Genomic DNA, 26,749 nt, shown 5'->3' with positions numbered 1-26,749 from the left:
TGCTGTGTTTCCTACATGACAACTGTAAACTATTTTATTAGATGTAAAATATTTAGGACGCCCTGAAGTTGTAGAAAGCATTAGTTAGTGTAGGTTCTTCCTTTCTTTAAGGCATTCTTGTTTACGTAGCAAGTTCTCGTGCTCTCTGTGCTAATGACATAAGAACAGTTAACACTTACAGGAACATAGAGATAAACCTTCAATGTGTCATTCAAAGATCTGTTGGTGAATCATACAACAGAGACTGATAGTGAAGGTAAAAGTCCCATGGGAAATTTGTCTAATTGGATCCAGAATTGGCTGAGTGGCAGGAAGCAGAGGGTGATGGTCAAGGGGTGTTTGTGTGACTAAAAGCTCACACCTGTCAGGATTCTGCAGGCTCTGTATTGGTCTCCTTGCTGTGTATGGTCATGTATAAATGATTTAGACTTGAATATCAGAGGGTTGATCAGTAAGTTCACAGATGATATAAAAATTGGCAGCATGGTGGATAGTGATGAGGATAGCCTTAGATTAGAGAAGGATGTAGATGGGCTGGTCAGATGGGTTGATCAGAGGCAAATGGAAATCAATCTAGGTAAATGTGAGGTGATACACTTGGGCAGGACAAACAAGGCATGGAATACATGGTGAATGGTAGGGCCCTGAGGGTCAGAGGGACTTTTGTGTGCATGCCTGTCCGTTCCTTAAGGTAGCAGGATAGATGGATTAAGTGGTGAAGAAAGAATTTGGGATACGTGCCTTTATTAGCTAAAGCATTCAGGTTAAAAGCAGGGAAGTGATGCTGGAACTATATAACATGTTGGTTAGGCTACAGTTGGAGTATCGTGTGCAGATGTGGAATCCACTTTATATGGAGGTTCAGAGATTTACCAGAATGTTGCCTGGGGCTGGATGGTTTTAGTTATAGATAGATTTGGACAGACTGGGGTTGTTTTTGTGGGAGAAGAGCAGACTGAGGGGGGAACATGAGTGAGATGTATTAGAGTGTGAGGGGCATCGACAGAGTAGAGGTGAAGGAATTTTTCATTTTAGTGGAGGGATCAATAACTAGAGTTGAAGTAGGGGGCAGGAAGTTTAGAGGGAATGCGAGTAATGATTTCTTTTTCCATTTAGAAGATGGTGGGAATTTGGAACAGATTGTCTGTCTGAGTGGGAGAGGCAAAAACATTGAACATTGAACATCGAAAAAGTATTTACACATGCACCTGCAATGCCAAGGCACACAAGCTTACTGTCTGAGCGCTGGAAAATGGGATGAGAATAGTTAAGTTGTTGTTTCTCAACTGGTGTAGACTTGATGGGCTGAAGGGCTTTGAATTTTGAACGCTACGATGTTTACCTCACTATCGACAACTGTAGTTAGATTGAAGACAAATCAGGTTTTGCAGGTTGGTTGGAATAAGAGTGATTGGTTTAACTGTTACCATAGTCTCCAAAAGTGTTCTTGATCACTGTCTATGATTTCCCGACCTGGGGATTGCCTTGGGTGTGCTAATGCTGCATGTGGTGTAAGGGTAGGACAGACTGAACCAATTGTTTTTTTCCTTTCATGTTTTCAATGGTGATCTGCTTTCCAAGTTTATGATCCTAGTGTTTCCTTTGAGCCATCTGCAAGTGATAACTGAGTCTTTGTTCATCACAATTGAAACCTTCCTTTTGTGTTAGGCAGTGGGCAGTCATACATCATTGAGCTGTAACTTTGAGAGTTGTTGCCTGTGTAGACAGTCACACAATGCTAACAGACTGAGCCGTTGATTGTGGTAGACAGCCTAGGTCAAGCAAAGGGTCACTACCTCCTGCTTGAATAAATCCAAATACTCACGGACGCTGAAGGTGATCAAACTCCCACCGACCGCCAGGACAGTCAAAATTGCAGCCCCGATGAGAAAGAGCCACACCAGACTTGAGCATGAGCCAGTTCTCCCAGTGAGTGCTTCCCTGGAACCATTCACTAGATTAGGGAAAGATGCAATTAATTAACAGCTTCCTGACTCCAAATCCTTAGCCCACATATTATTTTGATTATTTCCATCTGATATTGCTGAACAAGTCAGGTCTACTTTGTATCAGTGATAATGGGAACTGCAGATGCTGGAGAATCCAAGATAATAAAGTGTGAAGCTGGATGAACACAGCAGGCCGTGCAGCATCTCAGGAGCGCAAAAGCTGACGTTTCGGGTCTACAACTGCCCAACTATCCAGCTGTCCTATTCTGTCTTTGAGCACTATCTCCACCTATCATTTACAACCCTCCCCCCATCCTATCTTCTGCATAAACAACATTTTCCTAGCTACCATCACTTCTGAGGAAGGGTCACTGGGCTCATAACATTAAATTTGATTTCTTTCCACTCATGCTACCAGATCTGCTGATATTTTCCAGCAATTCCCGTTTTTGAAACCATTTTAAATGTTGATAAGTAGTTGATCAAAAGAGCATTACAGCTGAGAGACACAAAGAACTGCTGATGCTGGAGTCAGGGATAACACAGTGTGGAGCTGGATGAACACAGCAGGCCAGGGAGCATTAGAGGAGCAGGAAAGCTGATGGCCTGGTTGTGTTGTTATATGTAATGAACAGGAAGAATTACCTGGCATAGCCCAATGCAGTTATTCTGGAAGCTCAGAGCAGCAATGGCCTGCGTGAGGTTAGCTAACAGCACACAGCAGCAATCAGATGTGAGTCTTTCCAGTTGTTAGTGTTCAGTACAACACCTGCAAATGCATTTCCCATGAATGGAATTGAAGATTTTTTAAAATTCATTTTTGAGATGTGAGCGTTACTGCCCATCCCTAGTTGACCTGAGAAGGTGAGTTGCTTTCTTGAACCGCTGCAGTCCTCCAGCTGTGGGTTGACACACAAGGCCTTTAGGCAAGGAATTCCAGGATTTTGACCCAGTGACAGTGAAGGAACGGGGATACATTTCCAAGTCAGAATGGTGAGTGGCTTGGAGGGAAACTTGCAGGTGCTGATGTTCCCATGTATCTGCTGCCCTTGTTCTTCTAGATGAATGTGGTTGTGAGTTTGGAAGGTGCTGTTTGAGGATCTTTGGTGAATTTCTGCCGTACATCATATAGATGGTAGATGCTGTGACTGAGCGTCACTGGAGGAGGGACTGGATACTTGTGGATGTGGTGCCAATCAAGCGGGCTGCTTTGTCCTGGGTGGTGTCAAGCTTCCTGAGTGTTATTGGAGCTACACCCATCCAGGCAAGTGGGGAGCATTCCATAACACTCCTGATCTGTGCCTTGTAGATGGTGGACAGGCTTTGGGGAGTCAGGAGGTGAGTTGGTTGCTGCAGTATTCCAAGCTTCTGGCCTGCCATTGTAGTCACCGTGTTTATGTGGTGAGTCCAGTTGAGTTTCTGGTTATTGGTAACACGCAAGATAAGGATTTTTATTTGTCTTAGAAGTCTTAGAATTCCTACAGGGTGGAAACAGGCCTTTCACCCCAACAAGTCCACCTTGACTCTCAGAGCATCCCACCCAGACCCATCTCCGTCCCCCTATAACCCACCTAATCTACACACCCCTGAACACTGCGGGCAATTTGTGGCCAACGCACCTGCCCTGCACATCTTTGGACTGTGGGAGGAAACTGGAGCACCCGGAGGAAACCCACCAGGACACGGAGAGAATGTGCAATCTCCACACAGACAGTCGCCAGAGGGTGAAATCAAATCTGGATCCCTGGCACTGTGAGGCATCAGTGTTAATGACTGTGCCACTGTGCCACCTGTTGCTGTTGATAGTGGAGGATTCAGTGATGGTGTCAAGGGGCAGTGGTTAGATTGTCTCTTATCGGTGATGGTCATAGCCTGGCATTTATGTGACATGAATGTCACTTGCTACTTGTCAGCCCAAGCCTGGATATTGTCCAGATCTTGTTGCTTGTGGACATGGACTGCTTCAGTGTCTGAGGAGTCACGAATGGTGCTGAACATTTTACAATCATCAGCGAACATCCCCACCTCTGACCTTATGATGGAGGGAAGGTCATTGATGAAGCAGCTGAAGATGGTTGGGCCTCGGACACTAGCCTGAGGAACTCCTGCAGCAATGTCCTGGAGCTGAGATGATTGACCTCCCACAACCACAACCATCTTCCTGTGTGTCAGGTCTGACTCCAACCACCGGAGAGTTTACCCCAATTCCCATTGATTCCAGTTTTGTTCAGGCTCCTTGATGCCACACTCAGTTGAACGCAGCCTTGATGTTAATGGCTGGTTCTCTCACTTCTTCTCTGGAATTCAGCTGTTCTGCCCATGTTTGAACCAAGGCTGTAATGAGGTCAGGAGCTGAGTGGCCCTGGTGGAACCCAAACTGGGCATCACTGAGCAGGTTATTGCTGGGCAGGTGCTGCTTGATAGCTCTGTTACTGACACCTTCCATCACTTTACTGATGGTCGAGAGGGGACTGATGGGGGCGGGGGGTGTAATTGGCTGGTTGGATTTGTCCTGCTTTTTGTGTATGGGACATTCTTGGGCAATATTCCACATTGTCTGGTAGATCCCAGTGTTGTAACTATACTGGAACAGCTTGTCTAGGGGAGTGGCAAGTTCTGGAGCACAAGTCTTCAGTACTATTGCTGGAATGTTATCATGACCCAGAGCCTTTGCAGTACCCAATGTCTCCAACCAGCTCTTGCTATCACGTGGAATAAACTGAATTGGCTGAAGACTGGTACCTGTGATACTGTGGACCACTGGACAAGGCTGAGATGGATCATCCACTCGGCACTTCTGGCTGAAGATTGCTGTGAAAGCTTCAGCCTTATCTCTTTTCACTGATGTGCTGGGTTCTCCCATCATTGAGGATGGGGATGTTTGTGGAGCCTCCTCCTTCAGTGAGTTGTTTAATCATCCTCTACTATTTGCCACTGGATGTGGCAGGACTGTAGAGCTTGGATCTAATCCATTGGTTGTGGGATCACTTAGCTCTGTCTGTCACTTGCTGCTTCTGTTGTTTGTAAGTGGTCCTGTTCGGTGGCTTTACCAGGTTGAAACCTCATCTTCACGTACACCTGGTGCTGCTGCTGGCACGCCCTCCTGCACTCTCCATTGAACCAGGGTTGATGGTAATGGTTGAGTAGGGAATGTGCCAGGCCATGAGGTTACAGATTGTGCTGGAGTACAGTTCAGCTGCTGTTGATGGCCCACGGCGCCTCATGGATGCCCAGTCTTGAGCTGCTACATCTGTGTGAAGTCTTCCCCATTTAGCACAGTGATAGTGCCACGCAATACGCTGGAAGTTGCTCTCAGTGTGAAGGTGGGACTTTGTCTCCTCAAGGACTGTGCGATGGTCACTCTTACTGATACATTCATGGACAGATGCATCTGCAGCTGGCAGATTGGTAAGGATGAGGTCACGTATGTTTGTCCCTCTTATTGGTTCCCTCACCACGCCCCACAGACCCAGTCTAGCAACTATGATCTTTAGGAACTGGCCAGATCAATCAGTAACACAGCTGCCGAGTTACTCCTGGTGGTGGACATTGAAATCCCCACCCAGAGTACATTGTGTGCCCTTACCGTTCTCAGTGCTTCCTCTGAGTGTTGTTCAACATTGAGGAATACTGATTCATCAGCTGAGGGAGGACAGTATGTGGTAATCAGCAGGAGGTTTCCTGTCCCATGTTTAACCTGAAAACATCAGACTTCATGGCGTCTGGAGTCAATGTTGAGGACTCCCAGAGCAACTCCCTCCCGGCTGTATCCCACTGTACTACCCCCTCTACTGGGTCAGTGCTGCCAGTGGGACAGGACATATCCAGGGATGGTGATGGTGGTGTCAGGGACATTGTCTGTAAGGTATGATTCTGTGAGTATGACTGTGCCAGGCTGTTGCTTGACTAGTCTGTGAGACAGCTCTCCCGATTTTGGCACAAACCCCCAGATATTAGTGAGGAGGACTTTGCAGGGTCGACAAATCTTTTTCTGTCGTTTTCTTTTCCGGTGCCTAGGTTGATGCCAGGTGACCCGTCCAGTTTCATTTCTTTGAGACTTTGTAGCCACTGGTACAACTGAGTGTCTTGCTGGCCATTTCAGAAGGTGATTAAGAGTCACCCACATTGCAGTGGGTCACATGTAGGACAGGCCAGGTGAAGGTGGCAGATTTCCTTCCCTGAAGGACTTGAGTGAACCAGATGGGTTTTCCCGACATTTGAGAATAATTTCATGGTCATCAGTAGATACTTAATTCCAGATATTTTTTACTATTGAATTTAAATTCCACCATCTGTCAGGTGAGAATCAAACCTAAGGAAAGCCAGAGCATTGACTGAAATTCTGGATTAATAGTCTCGCAATAATTCCACTAGGGAATGCCTCTCCTATTTGTTTGTTGTGAGATGCTCTTTCACTTATTTGGGTTTGAGAAGCAGCGGTTATTAGAATCATCCTGGCAGGAACATAAATACTGGATATTTGTTCACCTTCTGTCACATCCAGTGGTTGCAATCAATTCTGTATTTGGATATTCAAACCAGAAACATGTGAGGAAAACCCTCATGTGCTTTTCTTTAGGAATCATCTCATAAGTTCAAAATGATTGGTACGTCTCCCAACTGGAATAGTCATTTCTGCAATCACAGGATTGACCATGACCCACTCCTGCAGAGGCATGGAGCCCTGACTGAGACAGTTTCTGGGACTGATATGGAAAGCTGTCCTGTTGGGACTCCCTGACAGATGGGTGGCTTCATGAATGAGGACTACTCCATGGAGACTTTTGAGACATGGCAGCTTGCATATTGTACATGCAGTGTGTTTGTGCCACACAAGCTGCTGGCACTTGGTGCCGATGTGAGATTGACAGTAGCACACTGCCATACAGTGAGGTGTGCAATGACATTGTCGTCCTGCAAGGCAAGCAGCAAGTTGGTGACTGCTCTAGTGACTCCTAGTGACCTAGCCGTTTCTTCACTGTCTTCTACCCACAGTTCCTCCTCACTCTCTACTTGTCATTCTCTCCCAAATTCCTTGCCACCTTTTCCTAACCTTGCCCCTTTCCAAATGTCTCCCTTTTTTCATCTTTTCGCCATTCTGCACCCCCCGCCAACACTCCCTCTCCTTAGCACCAGAGTCCCATAGGGTGGTGAGGGGTCGGGGTGGGCATGATTGATGGTTGTTGATGAACTGAGGTTTGAGTTCCATGCTATTCATACCTGATCTATTCAGTGGATTAGCTTTCATATATTTTCCAGGTTCTTGATCCTCTTGTTCTTCGATTGTATTGTCAGGCTGGTAGGCTGCGTTAACAAAATCTGTCTGGAAACAAAATGTTTAATCCAATTCATTTTATTTTAGGGTCATAAAGTCATGCAGCATGGAAGCAAACACTTCAGTCCAACCAATCCATGATGAACATAATTCCAAAATAAATTAGTCCCACCTGCCTGTTCCTGGCCTATACCTCTCCAAACCTTTACTCTTATGTACCTTTCCAAATGCTTTGTAATTGTACCCACATCCACCACTTCCTCAGGAAGTTCATTCCACGCACAAACCACCTTCTGTGTAAAAAAAGTTGCCTCATGTCTTTTTCAAATCTGTCTCCGCTCACCTTAAAAATGTGTCCCTTAGTCTTGAAATCTATTTCAAAATGTTCCTCTGCTTTAACCTTAATGTGTGCTGTGATATTCCAGAGGGTCCCAGGGCGATGGAGAGGGGAATAGAACTCAGACGAGGATGCATAATCAGCATCGTCAGCTGATGGATGACATGGATGACACAATGAGGAGGTGTTGGTTTTGGCTTGGGATGGACAAAGTCAGAAATCACACAAGTCCAACGGGTTTATTTGAAATCACCAGCTTTTGGAGCATAGCCCCTTTGCCAGGTGACGTGAGAGATTGACACAGATGCAGAATTTATAGGCAGAGAGGTCAAGGCAGAGAGGTCAAAGGATCATACAAATCGTGTGAGTGGAGTGTCGAGTAATAAGTGTCTGCAGCTGATCAGAAGTGTCAGACAGTGTGAGTAATGTGTCGATATCTGTTCATGTCGTGCTACACATGGCCCTACCACACAGTTCTGTATCTGTAAAATCTTCCTTACTCTCCTGTTTTGGCACGATCACCTTGATAAATTGTGATTTCTCAACCTTAATTAGTTGGGACAGTTTTGCTTGGATTGTTACTTTGGTCAGACCTTGGCATGTGACTCTTATACCTATCATGTTTTTCTTTATTCATTCATGGGATGAGGGTGTCACTGACCAGGCAGCATTTATTGCCCATCACTAATTGACTACAGGGCAGTTAAGGGTCAACCACATTGCTGGGGGTTTGGAATCACATGCAGGCCAGACCACGTAAGGATGGCAGTTTCCTTCCCTAAAGGACAATAGTGAACCAGATGTAATGGAGAGAGATAATGGGAACTGCAGATGCTGGAGAATCCAAGATAATAAAGTGTGAAGCTGGATGAACACAGCAGGCCAAGCAGCATCTCAGGAGCACAAAAGCTGACGTTTTGGGCCTAGGCCCTTCATCAGAGAGGGGAATGGGGTGAGGGTTCTGGAATAAATAGGCAGAGAGGGGGAGGCAGACCGAAGATGGAGAGAAAAGAAGATAGGTGGAGAGGAGAGTATAGGTGGGGAGGTAGGGAGGGGATAGGTCAGTCCAGGGAAGACGGACAGGTCAAGGAGGTGGGATGGGGTTAGTAGGTAGGAAATGGAGGTGCGGCTTGGGTTGGGAGGAAGGGATGGGTGAGAGGAAGAACAGGTTAGGGAGGCAGAGACAGGCTGGGCTGCTTTTGGGATGCAGTGGGGGGAGTGGAAGAGCTGGGCTGGTTGTGTGATGCAGTGGGGGGAGGGGACGACCTGGGCTGGTTTTGGGATGCGGTGGGGGGAGGGGAGATTTTGAAGCTGGTGAAGTCCACATTGATACCATTGGGCTGCAGGGTTCCCAAGCGGAATATGAGTTGCTGTTCCTGCAACCTTCGGGTGGCATCATTGTGGCACTGCAGGAGGCCCATGATGGACATGTCGTCTAAAGAATGGGAGGGAGAGTTAAAATGGTTCGCGACTGGGAGGTGCAGTTGTTTATTGTGAACCGAGCGGAGGTGTTCTGCAAAGCGGTCCCCAAGCCTCCGCTTGGTTTCCCCAATGTAGAGGAAGCCGCACCGGGTACAATGGATACAGTATACCACATTGGCAGATGTGCAGGTGAACCTCTGCTTAATATGGAAAGTCATCTTGGGGCCTGGGATAGGGGTGAGGGAGGAGGTTTGGGGGCAAGTGTAGCACTTCCTGCGGTTGCAGGGGAAGGTGCCGGGTGTGGTGGTGTTGGAGGGTAGTGTGGAGCGAACAAGGGAGAAACAGAGAGAGTGGTCTCTCTAGAAAGCAGACAGGGGTGGGGATGGAAAAATGTCTTGGGTGGTGGGGTCGGATTGTAGATGACGGAAGTGTTGGAGGATGATGCATTGTATCCGGAGGTTGGTGGGGTGGTGTGTGAGAATGAGGAGGATCCTCTTTGGGCGGTTGTGAAGGGGGCGGGGTGTGAGGGATGTGTTGCGGGAAATGCGGGAGACGCGGTCAAGGGCGTTCTCGACCACTGCAGGGGGAAAGTTGCGGTCCTTGAAGAACTTGGACATCTGTGATGTGCGGGAGTGGAATGCCTCATCCTGGGAGCAGATGCGGCGGAGGCGGAGGAATTGGGAATTGGGGATGGAATTTTTGCAGGAGGGTGGGTGGGAGGAGATGTATTCTAGGTAGCTGTGGGAGTCGGTGGGCTTGAAATAGACATCAGTTACAAGCTGGTTGGGGCCCCAAGATGACTTTCCATATTAAGCAGAGGTTCACCTGCACATCTGCCAACATGCTATACTGTATCCATTGTACCCGGTGTGGCTTCCTCTACATTGGGGAAACCAAACGGAGGCTTGGGGACCGCTTTGCAGAACACCTCCGCTCGGTTCGCAATAAACAACTGCACCTCTCAGTCGCGAACCATTTCAACTCCCCCTCCCATTCTTTAGATGACATGTCCATCATGGGCCTCCTGCAGTGCCACAATGATGCCACCCGAAGGTTGCAGGAACAGCAACTCATATTCCGCTTGGGAACCCTGCAGCCCAATGGTATCAATGTGGACTTCACCAGCTTCAAAATCTCCCCTCCCCCCACTGCATCACACAACCAGCCCAGCTCTTCCACTCCCCCCACTGCATCCCAAAAGCAGCCCAGCCTGTCTCTGCCTCCCTAACCTGTTCTTCCTCTCACCCATCCCTTCCTCTCAACCCAATCCGCACCTCCATTTCCTACCTACTAACCTCATCCCACCTCCTTGACCTGTCCGTCTTCCCTGGACTGACCTATCCCCTCCCTACCTCCCCACCTATACTCTCCTCTCCACCTATCTTCTTTTCTCTCCATCTTCAGTCCGCCTCCCCCTCTCTCCCTATTTATTCCAGAACCCTCACCCCATTCCCCTCTCTGATGAAGGGTTTAGGTCCAAAACGTTAGCTTTTGTGCTCCTGAGATGCTGCTTGGCCTGCTGTGTTCATCCAGCTTCACACTTTATTATCTTACAGTGAATCAGATGGGTTTTTCTGACAATGGATTCACAGTTAACTTTAGACCCTTAATTCCAGATATTAATTGAATTCAAATTCCACCATCTGCCATGGAGGGATTCGAACGCAGGTCTCCAGAATGTTATCTGGCTCTCCAGGTTAACAGCCCAGCGATATATCTCCAGGCCATCACCTCCCCACTATTTAATTTGTCTCCAGCACCACCATATTTGTAGATTTTTTGTAATTATCTCTCTGCCTCAATTAATTGGATTAAAGATAATCGCTTTGCTTGTTATTCAGCTGTTAACACTCTACTCACACTCTCTGACACTTTTGATCACCTGCAGAGACTTATTATTCGATATTCTACTTACACCATACTTACGATATTTTGATCTCTCTGCCTATAAATTCTGTATCTGTGTGCTCTTTCTCTCACCACCTAATGAAGGGGCTATGCCACTAAAGCTGGTGATTTCAAATAAACCTGTTGGACCATAACCTGGGTTTATGGATGAGGTTAATTAGCCAGCGTGCATGTTCTGACCAGAATTTGATTTGTGTGAATGTTGAAGGCAAGACAGAAATGGACTTGGTTGTGGATAATTCCGTATTGAACATCTTAGTGGCCCTCAGTCTCTCTGGAAGGATATTTTAAAGACTGGCCATTGGGATTAGGTTTGGGAGTGGGGGTAAACACAGGTTGGCTATAGGGTTGGACCTGTAAATGGAGAAGAAAATAACATTCAGGCAATGAAAGATTTGACAGAGAGCAATACAAACTTCAAGTGGGGCCTGAAATATTGGGCTGGATATTTAATTTCCATTGAGGCAGAAACAGAGGTTGGATGGTAAGGATTTTCACACTGCCAGCCTGTGTACTGGTTCCCTAGCTCAACCACAACTCCTGGACCACTTTCCCTGAAGTATGATTTGGGTGATGGTGAGGAAATGAGGGGGAGACAGCAGGGCTATCTGCATGGACATGGCAGCTCTTATTTTGAGTTAATTCACTTACATTTTCCATTCTAACTGGGGCTTGTCCTAATCCTTCTAACAATACTTTATGAAGGGGGTTCCACATCTGAGATTATCACCCAGCATTTTATTTTGTTCTTACCTTACTCTCCTCTCTCCTGTGGTCTTCCAAAATGATTTCTGTGAATTCCATCTTCTCTCTCATATTTGAAGAAACAGCAACTGATGGTAAAATCAACTAAAGAATTTTACCAAAAATTGATTGCATTTCCTGACAAGACTGCGGTTTGCCCAAAGAAAGCTCTTTCATCTTGTTATTCAACTTCATAATCGATTACATATAATCACATTATGTTCCCCTATCTTAATACAAATTTAATCTGAATATTATTTTATTCTGTCTTTGTCCTAATTGCTATAGTTAAAAATAAATATTTATTTTTAAAGTGTTTGAGAAGATTTGTAGCTCGGGTTGTGGATGAGGTTTAAGACTTGCTCACCAAGCCGGTGTGTTTGGTTGCAGATATTTCATCCCCGTGCCAGGTAACATGGTCAGTGCGCCTCTGGTGAAGCGTCAGTATTCTGTCCCACTTGTTATTTCTATGCCTCGGTTTGCTGGGGTGGTTGGCATCACTTCCGGTTCTGTCTTTCAGTGATTTGTATACTGAGTCCAGTTCAAAGTGTTTGTCAATGGAGCTCTGGCTGGAATGCCAGACATCCAGAAATTCCCTGGCATGTCTACTTTTGGCTCATGGTGTTATGGATGTGTTATCCCAGTCAAATTCATCTCCATGTGGATTGAAGCGAGTGAGAATTGGGCATTTGATAGTTACGAAGGTGTCGTCTAAGGAACAATGGACTCACTGAGGAAATACAACAGACCATCAGGCAGACACTAGTCCCAACACTGAGCAGAAAAGTGGAACACAATCAACACAGAAATGAAGAAAGCCCTGGAAAAACTCAAGAAAGACAGAAACATGGTAATCTTATTGACGGACAAAGGACACATGACAGTTATCCTTAACAGAGCCCAATACAGCGAGAAAGCTCACACACTACTAGCAGATACCAACACCTACCAACAGATGGCAATAGACCTGACACCATAGTTAGGGAACCAGTTCAAAACAACCTGAAGAAATTACACGACTCAGGAGGTATCAGCATGACACACTGGCAAAAAATGAAGCCAAAGGGATCCAACACATCCCGCTGCTATGGACTCCCCAAGGTATACAGGCCAGGGGACACCTTCTGACCCACTATTTCACTACCAGGCAGGCCAACATATAGACTAGCCAAAGCACTACAAAGGAAACAGAAATACTTAGTTGACAACACGACCCACTCCATCCACTCCTCCCAAGAATTCCTCAACATCATCAAGGACACCAGGATAGAAGAGGACAAGATAAGGAACTCCTTCGATATAACAGCACTATTTACATCCATAAACATCAACTTAGGCAAAGAGACAACTGCCACACTGCTGGACGAATCAGGAAGGCAGGCCCCCCATGACACTAACAGCATCAACACGGACAGCACCGTGAAACTATGGAATCTGTGCCTCACAACCCACTTCACCTTCAACAACCATATATTCAAACAAATCAACAGAACACCAGTGGGATCCCCGATATAAGGACTGATAGCCATGGTGGTAATGCAAAGGTTAGAACAGACAGCGCTCCCCACTATACAATCCAAAATCCTGATGACACCTTCGTGATTAACAAATACACAAGACTAGAAGAAACCTACCGACACATAAACAACATACTCACCGGAATAAAATTCACAGAAGCAAAAGAGAATAATAACTGCCTACCCTTCCTAGACATAATGGTAGCATGTAAGAACAGCGGGGAACTCCAGCCTAGCGTACATAGAAAGACCACACATACGGACTAGATACTTAATTACACCAGCAAACACCCCAACACTCATAAACAGAGCTGCATCAGGACTTTATTCAAATGAGCCACAACACACTGCAGCAACCCGGAATTGCACAAAACAGAACGGGAACACTTATCCAGAGTTTTTAAAAGGGATGGATACCCAAAAAGCACAATCCGTTGTTACCTCTGCAACAGAGCACAACAAGAAGACACAACACAGTCAGAAACATTGATCACCCTGCAGTACATCAGAGACATTTCAGAGATAACCAGCAACCACCCTGCGACAGCTACTGATGAACGTAAAGGATCCCATACCCACAATCAATAAAACTAATGCAATATACAAGATACCATGCGAGGACTGTGGGAAACATTACATGGGCCTGACTCGAAGAAAACTGACAATAAGGATACATGAGTACAAACTAGCCACCAAGAGACATGACCAATTCTCACTGGTCTCAATACACATGGGAAAAAAAGGACGTGAATTCGACTGGGATAACACATCCTTAACAGCATGAGCCAAACAGAGGTCATGCCAGGAATTCCTGGAGGCCTGGCATTCCAAGTAGAACTCCATCAGCAAACACATTGAACTGGACCCAATATACAAGCCACTGAGAAACAAAACTGGAAGTAATGCCAAACACCCCAGCAAACTGAAGCAAATAAACAACAAACGGGACAGAAAACCTACATTTCACTAGAGGCACACTGACAATGTTACCTATCAGGGAGATGAAACGTCTGCAACCAAAAACACCGGCTCAGTGAGTAAGTCTACAAACTCAAATGTTTCTTTTTGCTGTCACCCCTTTGTCTGTTCCCTCTGCTGCCTCTAGAAACTCAAAATATTTCTGTACCTCTATCGCTACTACTGTGTCCATCTGACTTCCTTACACTGCTCCTGTCTCTACCTGAGTCTTTCGCTACTCTCTTCTTTTATATGTTTCTGCCACCTTGCTCCCTGTACCTCTCTAACTGCACTCCTCTGCGTCTTACTCCAAGTCTCTGCTCTTTTCTTTCTTACTCGCTATGTCTTGTGCCTTATGTCTTTATTCTGTGCACGATTTTCTCTTCCTCTGTAACCCCTCTCCTTCTCATCCTCTTTCTTCACTGCATATACATCTCATTTTCTCAACTCGCCACTTTCTATTAAATTTTAATGATCAGTCTGCAGTACTCACAGGTTTTCAAACAGGTTAAAATCCTGGGTCGGGTGCTCCTTTGCTGGCGTCAGTTCAAAGATTACAATTCAACACATTTAATGATAAAACTAAAAGATTCTAGTCCATGGCAGAAAGATTCTCATGTTTGAAGTTTACTGCATGTCAATTACTCCAGAACTCTACGTTTTGTGAGATTGTTCAAGCAGCTGCTTCACTTGATCTCTATCCCAGTCACACGTGACACTGCAGCTAAATACTTTGGGATTTATTGTTCTCCCATTTTGAATAGCTTTACTTTAATCTGAGTGATGTTTGGTAGGAGTTGCTACAGCAGGAGTGAAAAAGAATCAGAGTGAGGGGGATGCACAGCTCAGAACTCAGAACAGCTCTAATAATTAAATGGTTGAATCCTACAGCAATGATTTGATGTGATGTATTCTACTACATTTATACAAATGTGTGCTCACCATTTGAAAACTAACACTTTAGGTTTACGAGGAATATGCCCAGAAACGGTTACCACATAGCCTGCCTTTTCACACCTGTTATTAGTCACTAAGAGTCCCAATTAACAACTATTCACCCTCCTAGCCGAATTGTTATCAACTCTTTGTCTGTCCTATTGCTTTTCTCTCTCTTTAGGCTCTATCCTATCATTTACTCCCTACTCCATTCCGCTCCCCTTTTCTCTGCATATAAACTGGCATTTTCCCAGCCTTCTGGGGAAGAGTCACTGGGCCTGAACTGTTAACTCTGTTTTTTCCTTCGCAGATGGTGCCAGATCTGCTGAGCTTTTCCAGCAAGTTCCACTTTTTCCCAGAAATTGCAACCAAAATGTTTGGTGTGGTGTGACATTGAGTGAAGTGTGATTCCATCTGATTATAAAAAGCAGGAATTAAATGAGCTGACAGGGAAGCAAAGAGCAAATGGAGTGAGGAAGGAGTACCAGGGAATTGGCTGAGGGATTGACCCACATAATAAGCACTGATTTGGAATTCTCTGTCAGGCTGAAGTGTGAACAATTCCTGATCTCCCGATTCCAGCTCTGCTACAGGACAAGTTTACTTCTCAGTCCTGCAAGGAGGCACAGCATCTACAAGATTAGAGGTGGGGGTACAACTAATCCCCATGCCGAAATCGCAAGAATTCTTAATCCAGTTTATTCTATTATACTAAGGTCCTTCTTAGGGATCCCTTACTGTATAAAATTCCGAAAATAAACATGTGCCTTGATCTCGGCACAGTTATTGCACAGTGTAGGAATAAATTACTGCAGATGCTGGAATCTGTACTGTTAACAACAAATGCTGGAGATCACAGTGGGTCACACAGCATCCGCGATGAATGAGCAAGCTAATGTTTCAAGTCTACATGACTCTTCATCAGAGCTGAAGTGAAGTGTGCAGGGGACTGCATTTATCCTATTTTTTGGTGGGGGGGGCACGGGGAGTGAGGGTAGTGCATGTAGGGTGCTGGTGGAGGTAAGATGTTGATGGTTCAGATTAAGTGATCGGAATGTAAGAAAGGCAGAACAATGGTGCGTCTCCTGCCAGACTTGAAAGGGCAGTAGATGGGACGGTGTGGGGGAAACGGCAGACATAGAACATAGAACCTAGAACAATACAGCGCAGAACAGGCCCTTCGGCCCTCGATGTTGCGCCGACCTGTGAACTAATCTAAGCCCCTCCCCCTACACTATCCCATCATCATCCATCTGCTTATCCAAGGACTGTTTAAATGCCCCTAATGTGGCTGAGTTAACTACATTGGCAGGTAGGGCGTTCCACGCCCTTACCACTCTCTGAGTAAAGAACCTGCCTCTGACATCTGTCTTAAATCTATCACCCCTCAATTTGTAGCTATGCCCCCTTGTACAACCTGAAGTCATCATCCTCGGAAAAAGACTCTCACTGTCCACCCTATCTAATCCTCTGATCATCTTGTATATCTCTATTAAATCCCCTCTTAGCCTCCTTCTCTCCAATGAGAACAGATCCAAGTCCCTCAGCCTTTCTACATAGGGCCTGCGCTCCAGATCAGGCAACATCCTGGTAAATCTCCTCTGAACCTTTTCCAATGCTTCCACATCCTTCCTGTAATGGGGCGATCCGAACTGCACGCAATATTCCAAGTGAGGACGCACTAGCGTTTTGTACAGTCGCAACATGACATCACGGCTCCGGAACTCAGTCCCTCTCCCAATAAAACCTAACACACCATAAGCCTTTTTAACAGCACTATCAACCTGGGTGGCAACTTTCAGGGATCTATGTACATGGATACCAAGATCCCTCTGCACATCCACACTAACAAGAATCTTTCCCTTGACCCGGAGGGACACATTACCCATTACAAGCTAGAAGAAAAGGAAGAAATGGTTCACAACTTGAAGGTGTGAACTTGAACTCAATATTCAATCCAGAAGGCTGTAAAGTGCCTGGTCTGAAGATGAGATGTTGTTCCTCCAGTTTGCACTGTGATTCACTGGATCACTGCAGCATGTTGCAGACAGACATGGGGACATGTGAGCAGGATGCTGTGTTAAAATGACCAGTCACAGGAAGGTCAGGGGCCTGCTCACGCACAGACTGGAGATGTTTGCAGTAGGTATCACACAGCATTGAGAACATGGGACTTATTCTTTTAATCTCATTGAAACAGTTAAATATTACAATTGTAATAGTGTAATTAATGTCTACATGAGTTTTCTAGTTTCACTCTGTTGCCTCCTTTCCTTTTGGATTTGCCTATTACATGAAATCAAGATCATGCTGGCTGGTCATCATCATGTCAGCCATAATTTTTTGGTGGAGATTTGGTGAGTGGCTTTACAGTTGGATCCCCTTCCTGCTACTAACCTTTCCCATTTATCTAAGCTAGGACTAGGACCAAGGCACGCTTCCATGTCTGTACCAGTGACTGATTTTCCAATAGGGGCTGATCAATCACTGGGCTTTACCTGTCCTATGTCCCAGCACAGTGTATCACATTGCTGCAATGGAGTATCACTGTATTTTACTCAACCTATTCAGATGTGCTTATGACACGTGTCTGGTGTGGGTGCAACGCATACCTAGTCCTTCTGGCCCAGATGCAGGAACATTACCAACATTCCACAAGACCCAGAGAATATGTTTTATTTCAACCTTTAAATCAGAACTAGAAATCTTCATTCTTTACCACAAACTGAATACAGGCTGTGGCAGTGAGAACACCAAATCCTAATCATTGTACACCAGAGGTATTTTCAATAACCACATCCAATTATTCATCCTCACTCCTGGGAATGGACACACAATTAGCCAGTAAAGATTCCCAATCTCTTTTTAACAACCAGAGATTTTAACAAGAGATTCCCAATCTCTTTTTAATCATGTTAAATACTATTGCATGCACATTCCTCTTTCTAAGCTGATATTTGAACTGGAAATAATTCCAAGGTTTCTGTTTAATTAACAGAAGTTCAAATTATCAAATAGGACCCTCAATTAATTGCAGTAAAGTCTCCTCTGGAAGTCTTCCTCTCCCCATGTATTTTGAGTACTATGAGACTTTCTATCTTTCCACTTCCATGGATATGCCTTCCTGGGACTATATCTGTTACATGTAGACAGGATTCTGGGGTTGGGGCAGTGAGACACAGATTTGGATACAGGAATACAAAGGTAAAATTAGAAATCAGTCAAAAAGAACAAAAGACAGACTAATCCCTGAAACGTCGGCTTTCCTGCTCCCCTGATGCTGCCTGGCCTGCTGTGTTCCTCCAGCTCCACATTGCGTTATTTCGGACTCCAGCATCGGCAGTTCTTACTGCCTCTAATCTTTCAGAGCTCAGGTCTGTACCCAAAATATGAATCCTCATTTGCAGAAACTGATAGTCCTCAGGATATTTGCTGCCTTTTTGGTTCATTTCTACAAACAGGAAATATGAATAGATTTGAACTAAATACTCTGGCAAATGTACATGAGGACTGCATTCAATTTCTAGTCCCCAAACAGCAATCAGTTCAGAATATGTTCACACTCAATGATGCTGTCACAGTTGACTAGTTAAGTATGTGCTATAAAGGAAACCAAGTAAGAGAATATCAGAGAGGTCATTCAGCCCATCGAGTCTACGCCAACCCTCTGAAGTGCATCCCACCCCAACCCAACCACTCCTGTAACCCTGCATTTCCCATGGCTAACCCACCTAACCTGCACATCTTTGGACTGTGGGAGGAAACCAGAGCACGTGGCAGAAACCCACACGGTCAAGATATTTGGTTGAAATTGTTACCAGAACTATCCTGTAGCATGTTACTACCTCAGGAGAGAGAGGGACCGATTTTTATTGCCAGTTACTTGGGGAGATATCTGGTTCCCTTTGCATGAGACTGATCTCAGAGATCAGAGACCAGACACCAGGCTCCACTTTGCTGACTGGAAATCCGTAAAGCAGAGATCATGTAATTTATCCTATTAATCCCCTAGTGTTTTTGAAAATAAAGCATTTGTGGAAAAATTGCAAATATTTAATAAAACATTACTTCAGTAATTTTATTGATGAAACCCAATTGGATTTGCCCTAGAACAGCTCAGAAAAAGAGAATGGTCTGTCAGACAGAATCAGAGCCCACAATGCCCATGGAATTCTACATATGAAGTACCTTAATCACTGGCTCACTGCCCTCTGTCCAATCTCTGGTTGGTTCATTTCAGTTTCTACTGACTGGGGTGTTTTATTGATATTTAGTACTGAACATCATGACTGAAGGGTTGTAAAACAGAGTTGTAACTTTCACAGGGAATGCAGTTCCAACCAGATTCTTTCATCAGGAGTAGACGATAATTCTAACAACTAGCCATGTCACATTTGCATTTATCACATGATGATTATATAATGGGATACAAGACTCCAGCAGTACCTCCCAGGAGACTTGGCAATCACATCCAAACCAAGGGAATGGCAGGCAATGTTATTTTAATATTCACAGTGTTTTTATTCTTTCAAAAGTAGATTTTTTTAAAAAAAAGGTGCATGCGTACACCCTTCAGTGAACCACGGAGATGCATTATACCCACTGAGCAGCCCTGCAGAAAGCGCTGGTCCCGCAGCAATAACAAAGTGCAGAGTCAGTTTTCAATTTTGTTTTTTTTTTCCAGAACATTCCAGTTAAAATAAAACAATACAAGAAATTAATATCAACAGTGAAGGAGGAGTTTGGGCAGAGTGCAAGGAACCTCCTACTCCAGAGAACTTGCATCAGTTTTGCAACATTGAGTCACTCGTGTACCCACAGCTCCTTAGCATCATTGCAAGCTCCACATTGTACCCTCAGGTTCTTCCTATCCTTTCTCTCTCTCTTCTCCTCGTCCCCCACCACCATGCACCCCCTGTGCCCCCAAACCCACTCTGCCACAGGCTAAAGAGCTTGTAACTTTATAATCTATCAGGACAGAGTTAGCATCACTCTTCACTAGGAGGAGGGAGGCAGGAGGATGGAGGCTGTGAAATTCTCCAGACTGTGATAGGGTAAACCCTATCGCAGACTGAGAGGAAATTTTGAGCTGGTGAAAGCATTTAATTGAATATAGACAAATCAAATTCACTTTGTTTAAACACGGACATTCCTTGGGATTCTGTCCTAAGAGAACTTTGAGTGTCACTACACCAGACGTGTTGTGATAACTCAACAAGTGACTCATCCCATCCCCAAGTGTTGAGAAAGGGGTAAAACAAAACTGGCTTTACCAGCAGCACTCATATTCCATGTAAGAATTTTTAACATCCTTCTCACAATGGTTAGCTTATTGGATATTGTCATGTGTGTTATTGCAGAAGGGTCAGAATTCCTCTGCATGATTAACAAGCCTGCACCTGAGAGGAACCCAGACTTTCCACTTCTCTAAACGATCATTGCACAATTAAAAAAGCCCAGGGTATGTGACACAACGACAAGTTGGGAACTGGTCACAAGAACAAAACTGGATATATTTAGTCGAAAACAAAATGGGCATGTTCTCCAAACTGGGGTGATCTTAGGGGGAACAAATAGATCAGAGTAAAGGAAGATTAAAAAATAAAAACACACTGTACAGAAAAATCAAACCAACCAGACTATTCCCCGGGATCTTCACACTTACAGTTATGAATATGGTCAGTTCTACAACCAGAGAGAACAGAACATTCCTTATATAAATTAGACAATACTCCAAAACAGGATTTCAGGCTGTACAAAAAGATCAAAGACTGTTGCTTTGTACTTGCTCACCAGGCTGTCATTTCAAGGCATAGGTTTATATATATTTATACTGTGCGTGCATACACACAGATGTTATTCTATATATACTATAGATATCTATTTAGTTAAAATTTCTTATGTACAATGCCTCAGTACATAATATAAAATATATCCATTGCTTGTTTACACAGTAAACAAGATACATCCATAAACTCACTACATATCAAAATAGAACAGTCATCACGTCTCCATGCATTAGTTTAGAATTTAAAATTAACATGTTAAAACAAGAGTTTCTTTTAAATAAAACAAAATTTAAAAGCCCTAAAGAACAATGGGTTTTGGGAGTGCGGATGGGAGTATAGGTGATAAAAGATGGACTGTGCATTTATGAAACATGTGCCAAGCCCCTTCCCACCAAGATCTTCAGACGGTTAGCTAGGGAGTATCTGAACAGAGCAATTATACTGCACCGGAGGTAGCAGCATTACTGGTTTGAAGTGTTGGAGGGGAATACAAAGGGAGTGGAATGGGCTGGAACAGGCCAGTTAAAAGAACATCCAGAAAATGTTTTCATACAGCTGGTCAGAGAAGACAGGGCACTGCCTGAGATGGTCACTGTGTGAGCATCGATCATCTTTACACAGCTATTTAAAAGGCAGGGCAATTAAAGGATGTGGAGTAAAGGCTGTGAGTGAGATGAAAGAGGTACAATGTTATTAACAGAAGATACGGACTCCTCCACTGGTTTGTATTTTTCTTCCAAACCCCATCCTTAGTGAAATAATGATATTAACTGAGTGACTGGCTCAGACAGTGATGCCAACAAGAACAATGGACAGTGTGTGCTTTTCAGAAGTTACCCAGTTACATCTTGGGCAGAAAGAGAACTACAAAACAAACAGTGTTTGAAAATGCTCCAGGGTCACATGCTCTACAATCCTTTAAAGCTAAAGCTAATCTCTTCCATTCCATATGATTTTGTATCTCAGATGGAAAGTTATCCTTTTACTGTCAAAGCAGAGAGGATCTGGAGGCAAAATTAACAACAGACAAATGTGAGAATCCTATTATTTGAACCTATAAAATATGACCTTACTGATGGGCTTCAGATTGGTTTCCCAGGTCGGCACAACATTGAGGGCCGAAGGGCCTGTGCTGCACTGTAATGTTCTATGTTCTACGATTTCCCCTGGAAACCATTTTGTTATTGCAGAAAATACAGGTTTGTTAGATGCATATTCTGCTCATCTCATGCAGCTCTGTCACAATAAAAATCCCTGCAGGGCTTTTTAAAATTTAAGTAGACAATCGCTGTGCTAATAATGCCTGATTGTTGAACTTCTGACTCTATATCCCTTTCTCCAGAGCTTGGCTCTGCACTGAGTACAGCAGAGGAGCTGTGTAATGGGGAAAAATTGGGGGTTGGGATATCAACAAAGGCAAAAGGGTTCACTTCATGGTCAAACAATCTACCTATTTCAGTTGTGAAGTTGAAAACTCCAAATCATTGAAAAGATTACAATTAACACTATGCCTTTAAGGTTAATTCCTTTCCCCGAATATCATTTTGGAAACAAAAGGTACGTGTAAAGTGAGGAAGCAAAGTGAGAAATGACCTGTAGAGGATGCAGTGTCCTGGAGGAAATGATGGTAGAGGAGGTAAGGGAAGGAGGCAGCAGGAAAGGCACAAGGCAAACAAACAAAAGAGAAAGGGAAACGTTTGAGTGAACTTAGACAACACGATGGAAGACAGCACCAATTGATCACTTCCTAGAGGACCAGCTGTAGGTCTAAAGATAGACAAAGAAAACAAATTCCCGGAACTCTACTGACCAACTCCATGGTTTTCACAATATCCATAGAATCTGAGAGATTCTCTCAGGAGACTTTCAAAACAAAACTAAGCTGTGAACACAATGAGGTCATTATCACTTAGAATCTGAAAATGCAGACCTTCTCCGGTAGTGTTATAAAAGAATTCTGTGCCAGTAAGATGCTAGCTTTTTGTTAGCTGCACAAATCTTTAGCCCCATTTAATAGTTTAACAAATAGGAATCACAGACAAATCTCTAACTCAGATAAAGCTGATTATTTCAGGCAAGTAAAATGTTACTTGTCAGTCCTTATGAACAGTACCAATTCAGGAAATCAATGTTAATTAAGAGCTAATGGTTAGTTTCAAAATTATATTTCAAATTTACCAAAATATGAATTTTTAAAGTAGTATTTAATATTGCAGGCACCATGGAGATAGTGAAATGGGGTAATTCCTCATTGAAGAGAACAATTAGGAAAATCAGAAACATTGCCCTTTAGACTCATGGTTCTAACCAGACGTGTGGCAGGAATTTAGGCTACTGCCACTATCCCAAAAAGTTATATAAACATTTAAATAAAAACAGCCTGAACCAGATTCCTTTGTAACTGAGGATCTGAAACAGCAACAGATCATCTCTATCCCTCTATGTAACAAATCTGTTGTTTTAATGTTTCAAAAAAACTTGCAAGAAAAATTCTGCAATCGAAAATAAACATGCTCCAAGACAGCGTTGAGGAGAGATGCTGATGCAGAACCTGCAGGTCCAACTGCTCACTGCCGCAGGCAGAATTTCATCAGCAAGGTGTTGGATCTGACCCAGGTTCACCCTGCATCAGATGCTGGTGTGTACTTCGGAAAATAACTGTCAATGACTTCAGGGCTAGTGACCCCTGAATTTCTGAAAGAGAGCCCTTTGTGTTGTCCCTCCCTCCTTCTCCCCCTCTTGGTCCTGGTGCAGTCAGTTGTTCTGGACATTGGTTGGTTGAACTGCTAGTCAAGGATCTGGTGTTGCACCATAAGGACATACGTGATGAACACTTTAAAATGTTGGCTTTGCTGAGACAGTTTAAGCTGCTTTGTCTTTCCCCTGTTCTCATGTCTGAAGACTTATATCCGAGAGGAAGGACAGGAGAGTTCGTAAAATAGTACATAGGCGTCACTTGTCCGTATCTGGTTTGATGACATTGGAGTTACTCTGCAAAGAAAAAGAGTGTTTATGAATTATGCTTCATTTTGCCTTCTTCCCCCGCTTTCCTTTGAGAATGCTTGTTAAATGCTGCAATTCTTCATTCAAAGAAATGCACATTCGTGACTATATATGTAGCAGCAAGACTTTTTTCCGGCCAAATGCACATTTGAGGACAGACACTCAATCAGGGTCACGAAACCAGGCGGATCTTTTCCACACTCCAGCTAGGGACAATAATTATGAAGTATTACTGAACAGAACTGCCTCCTTCCTCTGCCTTCACTTGTCAAGTCACTCAGCTTTCAGGGTTACCATGGACTATTTGTGTAATTTGCAATGCACAATCATATGTATGAACAAAATAGCAGGAATAGGCTATTATGGCCCCTTAAGCCTAGTCTACCCTTCAATAAGATCACTGCTGATCTGTGAATGGGTGTAACATCACTTTCTCACATCAACCATAGGTTCTTGACTAACAAAAGGAGTCAACTCACCTCAGAGAGGCAGCCTCTATTACTCTCTGGGAAAGAGACTGGTTAGAGATTCACAACCCTTAAAAGTTTCTCTTCATCTCCCCTTTTAACTGAGGCCACTTTTTCTTTCTATCCAAACCATGTCCCCTGGTTCTAGTCTCTACTACAAAGAGAAACATCTTTTCAGCACCCACCCCATCAGGTCCCTTCAGGGTCTTGTGTTTCAATAAGAACACCTTGGATTCTCCAAAATGCCAATGGATACACGACCAATCTTTTGTCATAGGAAAGCCCTCATGCTAGGAATCCGGTGACTGAACCTTCTTGGAATGTTTCCAGTGCACATTTGTCCTTTCTTGAATACATGTGAGTTAGTACTTTAGGCAACAGACAGCACTGCTGGAACTCACCTAGAGTCATTACAGTTGTACCACTCAGCAGATTGTGGGCTCTTGCAGTATGCAGTGTAATGTCCACCCATGGTGGTACCCGAGTGATTGGACACAGCATACAGATTGTAAACTGCATGGGCTGCCAAAAAAAAAGAATACTTTTTCAGTGTTTTTAAATTGTCTCTCTCATACCAACTAGTAATTGAGAGAGAAGCCTTACTTATTTTCTGTTTGTGTCAGAATATTCCATGACGCGGCAGTGAAGGGATCTTGACAGTTAAATCCTGTCCTTTAATGCTCTTGATTAAACTTTTATCCGTTTTCCATCTGCAAATGCTATGAATTAGGGCTTGTCTGGGTCTAACCTCTCCCACTATTCCTTTGAAATTTTAATCTCAATGCCTTTTTACCTGTCAAGTGTTCACAAACAATCAATTTCAAAGAAACATGTTCAAAGTCACCAGTTTAACATTTCTAAATCTATAAGTTGTTCAAGGACAGAAGGCGATATAGAGCCTGGAGTATGGAGAGAAAATTTAGCTCTGTCACTGAGTTTTCAACTCCTGATACCATGAGTGTAGAGTATTCATGGATGCACTTGATAATAAAGTAGTGACCCTGAACAGAGACATATTTATATCACACTCTTCATGATCACTGGGCATCTCAAGGGGCTTTAAGGCCAATGCAGTACTTTCAGAAGTTTAGTCACTGTTATAACGTGGAAAGCATGACAACTTACTGGTGTGTTGTGGATTGCAAGATCAATATTGGTCAACATACTTAAAGCATGAGTCAAAACTTGGAACTACGATGTTGTTGCGATAGAACATAAAACACTACAGTGCAGCACAGGCCCTTCGGCCCTCGATGTTGCACCAACCTGTGAAACCATACTGAAGCCCGTTTAACCTACAATATTTCATGTTTATCTAATGTCCATTTAAATGCCCTTAAACTTGGTGAGTCTACTACTGTTGCAGGCAGGGCATTCCATGCCCTTACTACTTTCTGAGTAAAGAACCAACCTCTGACAGTACAGAGACTAGGACAACACAGGGGCAGGAATGGTTGTTGGATATTCTGGGGTATAGATGTTTCAAAAGAAGTAGGAAGAGAGGTAATAGAGGTGGGGGAGTGGCATTGCTAATCAGGGATGGTATCACAGCAGCAGAAAGGGTTTGTCCACTGAGTCAGTATGGGTGGAAGTCAGAAACAGAAAAGGAGCAGTCACTTTATTGGAAGTTCCCCCCCGCCCCCCACCCCGCCAATAGCAACAGAGACACTGAGCAACAGATTGGGAGACGGATTTTGGAAAGGTGTAATAGGGTTGTTGTCATGGGCGACTTCAGCTTCCCGAATATAGACTGGAACCTCCTAAGGGCAAATAGTTTGGACAGAGCAGATTTTGTCAGGTGTGTCCAGGAAGGGTTTCTGATTCAATGTGTAGATAGGCCGACTAGAGGGGAGGCCATATTGAATGTGGTGCTTGGCAACAAACCAGGCCAGGCGTCCGATCTCTCGGTGGGAGAGCATTTCGGTGACAGTGATCATAATTCCCTGACATTTACTATAGTCATGGAGAGGGATAAGACCAGACTGTATAGGAAAGTATTTAATTGGGAGGGGAATTACAATGCTATAAGGCAAGAACTGTGGACCATAAATTTGGGATCAGATGTTCTCTTTGGAAATGCATGACAGAAAAGCGGAGGTTGTTGAGGGAGCAGTTGCTGCGAGTATTGGATAGGTTTGTCCTACTGAGGCAAGGAGGGGATGGGAAGGTGAAGGAACCTTGAATGACAAGGCATGTTGAACACCTAGTCAAGAGGGAGATGGAAGCTTACTTAAGGTTCAGGAAGCAAGGATTAGACAGGGCTCTAGGGGTCTACACGGTAGCCAGGAAGGAACTGAAGAATGGTCTGAGGAGAGCTAGAAGGGGGAATGAGAAAACCCTAGCGGGTAGCATCAAGGAAATCACCAACGCTTTCTACACTTGTGTGAGGAACAAGAGGATGGCCAGAGGGACTGTGGAGGGAACTTGGGTGTGGAGTCAGAGGTA

The 26,749-nt window shown here is 44.2% G+C and overlaps 2 protein-coding genes across 13 annotated transcripts in view; both read right to left on the bottom strand.

Annotated features, from left to right (window-relative positions):
* Positions 1-14,793, bottom strand: part of LOC125466967 (membrane frizzled-related protein) — a 78,907-nt gene extending 64,114 nt beyond the window's left edge. For 2 of the 5 annotated variants that reach the window (XM_048562204.1, XM_048562208.1), the window contains exons 1-4: positions 14,603-14,793; positions 11,645-11,724; positions 7,170-7,272; positions 1,826-1,954 (exon numbers count right to left, since the gene is read on the bottom strand). In XM_048562204.1, coding sequence (XP_048418161.1) covers positions 1,826-1,954; positions 7,170-7,272; positions 11,645-11,707 — 295 coding nt within the window. In that variant the 5' untranslated portion in view covers positions 11,708-11,724; positions 14,603-14,793. Of the gene's footprint in view, positions 1-1,825; positions 1,955-7,169; positions 7,273-11,644; positions 11,741-14,602 lie in introns of all 5 variants that reach the window. The other 3 variants (XM_048562206.1, XM_048562207.1, XM_048562209.1) reach the window with 3 other exon arrangements.
* A 4,335-nt stretch (positions 14,794-19,128) lies between these two features.
* Positions 19,129-26,749, bottom strand: part of LOC125466901 (ubiquitin carboxyl-terminal hydrolase 2-like) — a 283,930-nt gene continuing 276,309 nt past the window's right edge. For 4 of the 8 annotated variants that reach the window (XM_059638959.1, XM_048562042.2, XM_048562039.2 and 1 more), the window contains exons 12-13: positions 24,706-24,826; positions 19,129-23,825 (exon numbers count right to left, since the gene is read on the bottom strand). In XM_059638959.1, coding sequence (XP_059494942.1) covers positions 23,738-23,825; positions 24,706-24,826 — 209 coding nt within the window. In that variant the 3' untranslated portion in view covers positions 19,129-23,737. The remainder of the gene's footprint in view (positions 23,826-24,705; positions 24,827-26,749) is intronic. The other 4 variants (XM_048562037.2, XM_048562040.2, XM_048562041.2 and 1 more) reach the window with 2 other exon arrangements.

The sequence above is a fragment of the Stegostoma tigrinum genome, chromosome 32 (assembly GCF_030684315.1).
Source record: "Stegostoma tigrinum isolate sSteTig4 chromosome 32, sSteTig4.hap1, whole genome shotgun sequence".
In the NCBI taxonomy this organism is placed as follows: domain Eukaryota; kingdom Metazoa; phylum Chordata; class Chondrichthyes; order Orectolobiformes; family Stegostomatidae; genus Stegostoma; species Stegostoma tigrinum.
The sequence above is the reverse complement of the archived record's forward strand: the minus strand, read 5'-3'. Positions and strand labels throughout refer to the sequence as shown.